Below are 8,795 nucleotides of genomic sequence, written 5' to 3'. Positions count from 1 at the left end.
TAAATTACCTGGTACAGGGGCACCAAAAACAGCAAATATTAATAGAAAAATAATTAAGAACGATTTGAACATTTTCAGAATTTTCGTGATAGGAAATTTACAAAATTTCTCTGTTTACACTCAAAAAACGTAATGTGATCTCTAGTGAAACTGATCTAAATCTGTGTCGGGTACAACTTACAAAAACCAGAATCCAAATTTTCAAAATTTTTCGAATTCAAAAAAGTTCAGTGTCCAAATGACGAATTTTTATTCAATGGGTACAAAATACTGGTCATTTTTATTGAAATAAATTTGTCTGTGAACTATAGTGATATAATTTTAAAATGTTGCGAAATCGAAGAATCACAAAACACACAGTGTGAAATTGATCTAAATCTATGTCAGACAAAAAAAATAACGAAATCCGAATTTTTGCAAAAATGACCAGCATTTTGGACCCATACTTGAAAAAAAATTCGTCATTTGGACGCTGAACTTTTTTATTAAAAAAGAATAATAAATTTTTAAAATGGATAGTCGACAATTAATCGAAAACTATCTTGGCGATTTTCGAATTTTTTCAACAAAAAAATTATTTTCAAGCAATTATTTCCAGAAAGAAATCTACAATTTCTAGAAAAAACCCCACCCGGAAATCTACAAAAAAACCTGGAAAACGAATATTGAACGTTTCCAAAATATGAAAACGAAAGACTTCATTTGCTTCATATAAATAAGAAAACCTATAAAATTAAGTAAAACATCATTTCAACAATCTTGAACCAATCAAATGGAAAAATTCAACAAAAGATGGGTTTGGTGAGAATGTGGCAGGCTCGTATCGGTCCCACTTGACTTCTGAAACTTCAATTTCGTTTCTCGATTCTGCTGAAAACTTTGAAATTTCAAAATTTGAAAAAATACTGAATTACCTATTGGTTTAGTTGCTGGAGCAGCTAGCACAGTAATTGCCAAAACAGAAAGAACAATGAGCGATGGGAACATTATAAAAGAAGTTTTGATATGAAAAATTAGTGAAAATTGATCCCTTTTATATGAAAAGTTTTTGTGTACTGTACGATCTTCTGTATTTCACAATATTGTGAAATCAATCTTGTTCGCAGACTCCAAAATAACAAAATAGCCTGTCCAATCAATTTTTTGAATTAAAAAAGTTTAGTGTCCAAATGACGAATTCGTTTTCAAATATGGGTGCAAAATACTGGTCATTCTTTCAAATTTGGATTTCATTATCTTTTTTGGGTCCGACACAGATTTAGATCAATTTCACACGGTGTGTTTTGTGATTCTTCTGTTGCACAACATTTTGAAAACTATCTGGTTCACAGACATGAAAAATACGAAATCCATTTTTGCCGAAACAAAATGACCTGTATTTGGCACCCATATTTGAAAAAAAATTCGTCATTCGTACAATATATTTTGTTCTTTTGGAGTCTGTAGAAAAAGATTGGTTTCATAACATTGTGAAATCCCGAAGATCATACGATACACAAAAAACTTTTTTCATATAAAAGGGATCAATTTTCACTAATTTTTCATATCAAAACTTCTTTTATAATGTTCCCATCGCTCATTGTTCTTTCTGTTTTGGCAATTACTGTGCTAGCTGCTCCAGCAACTAAACCAATAGGTAATTCAGTATTTTTTTCAAATTTTGAAATTTCAAAGTTTTCAGCAGAATCGAGCAACGAAATTGAAGATTCAGAAGTCAAGTGGGACCGATACGAGCCTGCCACATTCTCACCAAATCCATCTTTTGTTGAATTTTTCCATTTGATTGGTTCAAGATTGTTGAAATGATCTTTTACTTAATTCTATAGGTTTTCTTATTGATATGAAACAAATGAAGTCTTTCGTTTTCATATTTTGGAAACGTTCAATATTCGTTTTCCAGGTTTTTTTGTAGATTTCCGGGTGGGGTTTTTTCTAGAAATTGTAGATTTCTTTCTGGAAATAATTGCTTGAAAATAATTTTTTTTGTTGAAAAAATTCGAAAATCGCCAAGATAGTTTTCGATTAATTGTCGACTATCCATTTTAAAAATTTATTATTCTTTTTGAATAAAACTGCTCCAGTACCTAAACCAATGAGTAATACGAACGTTTTTTTTTCAAATGTTGAACTTTTGAAATTTTCAGGAGAATCAAGCAGTGAAATTCAAGTTTCAGAAGTGGAATGGGACCATACATGTCAAGAATTCCTGGAATTAGAGTTGACGAGCAAAAAAACTTGCTCTGTGTTAGGTTAATAGCTTGCCAACCGATACCATTAGATTCCTCTCATGATTTTATATATATAATACGAGCAAGTTGCAAGCTAGATCGTCAAAATTGAGCTGTTTAAAAAATATTGACGAGCACGATCCAACTGGATCCAGGAATTCAAAACATGTATGAATGGGACCGATACGAGCCTGTCACATTCTCACCAAATCCATCTTTCGTTGATTTTTTCCATTTGATTGGTTCAAGATTATTGAAATGAACTATTTTTTTGAATTTTCATAGGTTTTCCTAATGAAGTCCTTCGTTTCTTTTTATTATTTTTCTTTTTATTGTTTTCAATGTTTTTCATCATTTTTGTCGGTTTTTTCCTGAATGTTGTTTTATTGAAACAAATTAAGAATCGCCAAAAAATGTTTTATAGTTATCGACTAAATTTACAACTTTTTCGAAATCAATAAAGTTCAGTGTCCAAATGAGGAATTCTTTTTCAAAATATAGGTGCAGAATACCGGTAATATTTTTCGAAAATTCTGATTTTGTTCTTTTTTGTGTCTGACACAGATTTAGATCAATTTCACACTGTGTGTTTCGTGATTTTTCAATTTCGTAACATTTTAAAATTATATCATTCTAGTTCACAGACAAATTTATTTCAATAAAAATGACCAGTATGTTGTACCCATTGAATAAAAATTCGTCATTTGGACACTGAACTTTTTTGAATTCGAAAAATTTTGAAAATTTGGATTCTGGTTTTTGTAAGTTGTACCCGACACAGATTTAGATCAGTTTCACTAGAGATCACATTACGTTTTTTGAGTGTAAACAGAGAAATTTTGTAAATTTCCTATCACGAAAATTCTGAAAATGTTCAAATCGTTCTTAATTATTTTTCTATTAATATTTGCTGTTTTTGGTGCCCCTGTACCAGGTAATTTAGGACAAACAGACACACAGATTGACATTATTATTTTTTAATTTCAAAAATAATTCCAGTTTTCCAGAAGAAGCAGAAACGGAAAAATGGAATCGAGATGATCCTGTTACATTTTCCCCAGATCCATCTTATCTGGAATTTTTTCATTCTTTTGGTTCAAAATTATTGAAATAATTTATTTAAAATGTATATACATGAAAATTCATCATTTCTTAGCAGCCGCTTCCCATTCAGCCTTTTTCTTCTCCATAACCTTTTTGTATGCCTCCTGATCTTGTTTGGATTTAGTCTTGATAAAAGTATCCAAATCTGTCAAAAGTGTTCCCAGTCTTCCCAAAAAATCGAATCCATTTTTGGGTGGTCCCATACGGGCGCCCTTTGCTTCAGCCTCTTCTGTGATTTTAATGATTCCATCGGCAGCTTCAGAAGACAATCCAGCTGCTAGAAGCTCTTCTTTTTTCTCGGGCACTGAAAAAAAGGATAAGTATGTTTTGGGGACTTTACAAATCAGATTTTTTTTCTATTTTTGATGAACTGTCTTCCTTATATTCCTTATTAATAAAACGCTAGAGGCGTCTGTCCGTCCTCGTGTCCGTCTGTGGACTTTTGAAAAATTTGAAAAATACATACATATTTAGGTGAACCTTTTATTCAGAAAAAGTGAAAAACGAAGCGACGAACCTTTGAAAAAAATAGATTGAATCGCGCCGAAGGCGCACCAGCTTGCTGGTATATCTATAAAATGCTACACGCGTCTGTCCGTCCTCATGTCAGGCTGTGGACTTTTGAAAAACAATAAATATAGATTTAAGTGACCTTTCAAGATAAAGTGAAGAGCTAAGCTACGAACCAACTAGATTGAACCGCGCCGAAAGTACACCACAGGCCTGTGCGGCAACAATTTTTTTTTCGGCAATTCGGCAACTCGGCAATTGCCGAAGAAAAAAATTTCGGCAATTTTCGGCAACAAAAGTTTTGCGTCTTTGGTTGAAAATATTTGTTCCGATTGTGAAAATAGTGCGCTCAACTTGTTAGGCAACTCACGACACACGTTCCCTAGAGATTTGAGACAGATTGGAGAATTTTTTTGATAAGTTTTGACTCATGATATTTATTTTTCTCCTATGCTCACAAATTTGAAGCCCATTTTTAGATCCGATGCAAGTATTTTTGATGATATTGGGACACATTTCCTCCAAAATTCACTCTGAGGGATGATGGTATTCAAAATTTGATTTTTCGAACTTCGAAATCATTTTTTTTTGACTAAAAAAATTGTGAAAATCTCTAAATTCAAAAAAAATTTCAGTTGCCGAAATTGCCGAAATTTTTTTGCCGAAATCGGCAACAAAAATTCGGCAATTTCGGCAATCGGCAATTTGTTGCCGCACAGGCCTGGTGCACCAGCTTGCTGGTAGTTCCATATAAAATTAATTATTCGAAACATTTATACATTTTTTAAGAGATTCAAAACTATATAATTTGTTAGAATTGCTTTAAAAAACTTACTTTTAGTTAGAATCCGCGTAACTGAATGGATGAAAAAGGGCAAGTAGAAAATGTTTTCGAAATTTAACAAAAAAAAGTGAAAAGCTCTTTTATACATTCCGATTTGGGATATGTGCTCCCTTCAAACACACATCACAAAACGAGAGAGTGTATAAGCAAAAGAGACGCAGGCATTTTTACGAGAATTCAGAAATGACTCAAATTTCTGACATTGAAAATGAGTGAGTAACCCATGGAAACGGATTTTGTGATATGTGAAAAAAGGGAATTCGGAAGCACATTCTACGCTCTTTTATTCATCTCTCTTTGTGATATGTGCCCCCTTCAAACACACATCACAAAGCGAGAGAGTGTAGAGGAAGAAGAGATGCAGACGAGAGCTCAGACTTTTATGCGCGATGTCGGCAGGTGAGTAATCCATGGGACCAAAAGTTTCGAAATCCTATTACATTGGATAAATTCAGCGGCACATATCACAAAAATTGGATATATAAAGGACATTAAACGGACAAACAGACACACTGATAGATTTCGAAACAAAAATGGAATTTCAATTTTTTCAAATTTTCTGGGATATTTTCAGCGGAAGAATCTCGTGCGGAACTTCTCTCATTCGGTATTTCCCCACAAGCAGCCGATGGATTAATTCGAATAGGAACAGAAGCTAAGCAATCAGCAGTGAAACCAGATGGAGCCACTCAAAGTCCATTGGAAGTAATTGGTGCAACTTTCAAGTTGTTGGCGGACATGGATGCATTCATGAAGACTCAATCACCAGAAGATCAAGCGGCTGCCAAGAAAATGTTTGAGACGAAGAAGGCGGAGGATGATGCAAAATGGCGGGAATTCATGCAAAATGGAGGAAAATAAATGCAAATTTGAATGTGTTGACTCGAAATTTGAATTGAAATAAAATATCATTATTGCTTATTTTTCGAATTTTCTTTGTTCATATTTAAGTTTTTTTCGGGATTTTCGGCTGAGCAACAATTCTGGAACTTACCTCAAACTTCGAGTTTATCAATCTTTAAAGGAGAAACTGAAAATCCAAAGTTTGAATATTTGAAGAATTTGGTTAATCCGACTATTTTGAGATTCTTAACAATCTACAAATTTCAAATTTAAAAAAAAAACAGCAACAATTGTTACCGTTTCGATTTTTTAGAAACGAGATGAAAAATGATACTGGCGGTTTTTAATTTTTTTTTTTCATACAAAAATGATGAAGGCAGAAAAATTGGAATCTGCAAAATAGAGGAAAATAATTGAAATTTTAAAATGTGTTGAATTGAAATTCCAATTTGAATAAAATTACATTACTGTACAACCTGTATTAGAAGGGCCCCTTTAATAGAAGGCCACCCCCTAATAGAAGGGCCATCCAAAAGAGGCTTGGAAAAATCGGAGGATTGAAATTCTATTTTTCGATGAAAAATTGTTCAATTTTCGGTGAAATTGACAGATTTTCATTAATTTTGTGCGAAAATTTGTCAAGTTTTTCTGTGAACAATTACGGGAAAACTGATCGGAAAAATAGAAGGGCCCCCTCTAATTAAAGGGCCCCTGTAATAGAAGGGCCTTCCGGAGCTACCTTGGAAAAATCGAAGGGCCGGCCCTTCTATTTCAAGGTTTTACGGTCGTTCATTTGTAGTTATATTATTCAGGATAATTTGAAAATAAATAAAAATAGCAAATGGTTTTCATTTGTTGGAATAGAAACCCAAAACTCGGCCAGCAGTTCTAAATTGTAGAAAAATACATTTTTTGATGACCTAGAAGGCTTCTAGTCAAATTTCAATTTTTTGAACTTATTTCTTTCAAGTTTTGCCATTCTTAGACGAAATTATGCACAAAATCAATTATTATACACTGTCCATCAACCTAGTGACGTCACTCCGACAATATGTGTCTTTCTCTCTCACTCTCTGCGTCTCTTCTCTCTTTGCACTCTCTCGTCTTTCCGATTTGCCAGTACATAGATAAGCGCATTTCCTTCTCCTTTTTTTCGATTTTTTTCCTCCAAAAACTATTACTAAAAATGACCCCACTTAAAAACTGCCAAATTTGTCATATTCCAACAAACGGCAAACGCCACTATGGCGTTGTTTCCTGTCGCGCCTGTGCCGCGTTTTTCCGACGTGCAGGATGCTCGAATCGATCGAAAAAGTGCAAAAAACTGAAAAATTGTGTGGCCAAGGAAGACGGATTTTTTGCATGTAAATTTTGTAGACTACAGAAATGTTTGAATGCTGGAATGAGCTCAGAAAGTGAGTTTTTTTTTGTGAAAAATTGTATTTTTTTTTTGGTTCAGAGGTCCCAAATAACCTGAGGGGGTTTTGAAAAGAGAAAAAAGAACTCTAAAAACAAGGGTCCAGAAAAAAGGAACTAGGAAAAATGAAGCTTTTTAATTAAAAAATCCTGAAAAAAAATTGAATTTTAAAAAGCTAAAAATGCAAAAATTCAAACTCAAACATCCAACCACTCGAAAATTCAAAAATTCGCAATTCAAAAATTTGCAAATGCAAAAATTCAAAAATTCAAAAATTCAAAAATTCAAAAATTCAAAAATTCAAAAATTCAAAAATTCAAAAATTCAAAAATTCAAAAATTCAAAAATTCAAAAATTCAAAAATTCAAAAATTCAAAAATTCAAAAATACAAAAATTCAAAAATTCAAAAATTCAAAATTCAAAAATTCAAAAATTCAACGATTCAAAAATTCAAAACTTCAAAAATTCAAAAATTCAAAATTCAAAATTCAAAAATTCAAAAATTCAAAAATTCAAAAATTCAAAAATTCAAAAATTCAAAAATTCAAAAATTCAAAAATACAAAAATTCAAAAATTCAAAAATTCAAAAAACATCTGAACATTCCAAAAACCTTTAAAAGTCTAAAACTTCTAAAATATTTTTTTAAAGCGGTATTTTTAGAATTCTTCATTTTTTCGGGTTCCCTATTTTCTGAAAAATATTTTAGAATGTTTCGACTTTTCAGAGTTTTTGCATTTTCAAATAATTTTTTTGAATTCTCCGAACTCGGGACTTTAGGATTTTCAAGATTCAAAAATTCATTTTCAGGCTTTCAATTCAATCGAGGTGGCTATCAAGTTGCGAAAATCCCAATGACCATGGATACATTTTTGGGAAAACCAAATTTTATAATTTTCCGAGCTTCCAACGAAACATCAAGTTCCAAGAACTTCATTGATGTCCAATATCTTATAGATCGAGTGGCGCAGGTTTTGCAGGAGGTATGCCAGCATTGAAAACATTTTAAATCTTAAAAATCTGAAATTTAGGGTCCGGAAACTCCAATAATTTCAAAATCAAAGCTTGGAAAGCTTTCTCTGGGACTTCGAAACATTCAAGGAACAACAAAATATCCAGATCCCAAAAGTGTTGAAATGTATGGGAAAAATGAGGCACTAGCACAAGTGGAATATGATATTTTGTCAGTGACAAAGTGGGTAACCCATTTCGATGAGTTCCAGAAGCTTCCACATGTATTGAAGGTAATTTTTAGCCCTAACTTTAATAGAATGCCTCCAAACCGTCAACTTTAAGTTAATTTATCGGCTCTTTTCTAGTTTAGAGGTCCCAAAAAAGAATAGAGGTCCGAAAAAAAATTAGAGGTCCCAAAATGAAATAGAGGTCCCAAAAAAAATTAGAGGTCCCAAAATAAAATAGAGGTCCCAAAAAAAATTAGAGGTCCCAAAAAAGTTTAGTGGTCCCAAGAAAAAATAGTGGTCCAAAACTTAAAAATGCACAGATACCGGAATAATGTACTAAAATTTGAATTGTGTAAGAATTTAAAGTTTTGAGGTCTTATAGCAAAATAATTGTTGATGATATATTTTATACTTCTAATAGGCTTAGGAATGCATATTTTCTGACAATTATCTAAGCCTGAGAGACAGCATAATCACGGAGTGATTACTGTATTGCCCAAATTTTTCATCAGTATGTAAATTGGGTTCATCGGCAAGATGCGAGAGAATTGGAGCTAAAATTGTTAGGAGTAGTCATGTCATCCTAACAGACCCTAAAACTCAAACTACTCGCACAGTTCAAATACTAGTACATTAGTCCGAGTATCTGTGCATTTTTAAGTTTTGGA

At 32.5% G+C, this 8,795-nt stretch overlaps 5 protein-coding genes across 5 annotated transcripts in view; 3 read left to right on the top strand and 2 right to left on the bottom strand.

Annotated features, from left to right (window-relative positions):
- Positions 1-745: 745 nt before the first annotated feature.
- CBG22877 lies at positions 746-987 on the bottom strand (the record flags this gene model as incomplete). Its single annotated transcript, XM_002638281.2, has 2 exons — positions 746-870; positions 915-987. 2 exons carry the CDS (start codon positions 985-987, stop codon positions 746-748), a joined length of 198 nt encoding a protein of 65 aa, XP_002638327.2.
- Positions 988-1,563: 576 nt separating this feature from the next.
- CBG22878 lies at positions 1,564-1,806 on the top strand (the record flags this gene model as incomplete). Its single annotated transcript, XM_002638282.1, has 2 exons — positions 1,564-1,636; positions 1,682-1,806. The coding sequence occupies 2 exons, from the start codon at positions 1,564-1,566 to the stop codon at positions 1,804-1,806; spliced, it is 198 nt and encodes a 65-aa protein (XP_002638328.1).
- A 1,567-nt stretch (positions 1,807-3,373) lies between these two features.
- CBG22879 lies at positions 3,374-4,774 on the bottom strand (the record flags this gene model as incomplete). Its single annotated transcript, XM_045238404.1, has 2 exons — positions 3,374-3,636; positions 4,678-4,774. 2 exons carry the CDS (start codon positions 4,772-4,774, stop codon positions 3,374-3,376), a joined length of 360 nt encoding a protein of 119 aa, XP_045097680.1.
- A 301-nt stretch (positions 4,775-5,075) lies between these two features.
- On the top strand, positions 5,076-5,547 carry CBG22880 (the record flags this gene model as incomplete). The annotated part of the gene is made up of 2 exons (XM_045238403.1): positions 5,076-5,085; positions 5,261-5,547. 2 exons carry the CDS (start codon positions 5,076-5,078, stop codon positions 5,545-5,547), a joined length of 297 nt encoding a protein of 98 aa, XP_045097681.1.
- A 1,168-nt stretch (positions 5,548-6,715) lies between these two features.
- Positions 6,716-8,795, top strand: part of CBG22881 — a gene marked incomplete at both ends in the record, with an annotated part of 3,811 nt that continues 1,731 nt past the window's right edge. The window contains 3 exons of the mRNA XM_045238402.1: positions 6,716-6,944; positions 7,757-7,929; positions 7,978-8,190. Of these exons, the coding sequence (XP_045097682.1) occupies positions 6,716-6,944; positions 7,757-7,929; positions 7,978-8,190 (615 nt within the window). The remainder of the gene's footprint in view (positions 6,945-7,756; positions 7,930-7,977; positions 8,191-8,795) is intronic.

This window comes from Caenorhabditis briggsae (assembly GCF_000004555.2).
Source record: "Caenorhabditis briggsae complete genome, chrV, whole genome shotgun sequence".
NCBI lineage: Eukaryota > Metazoa > Nematoda > Chromadorea > Rhabditida > Rhabditidae > Caenorhabditis > Caenorhabditis briggsae.
Note: the sequence above shows the minus strand (reverse complement) of the source record. Positions and strands in the feature narration are given on the sequence as shown.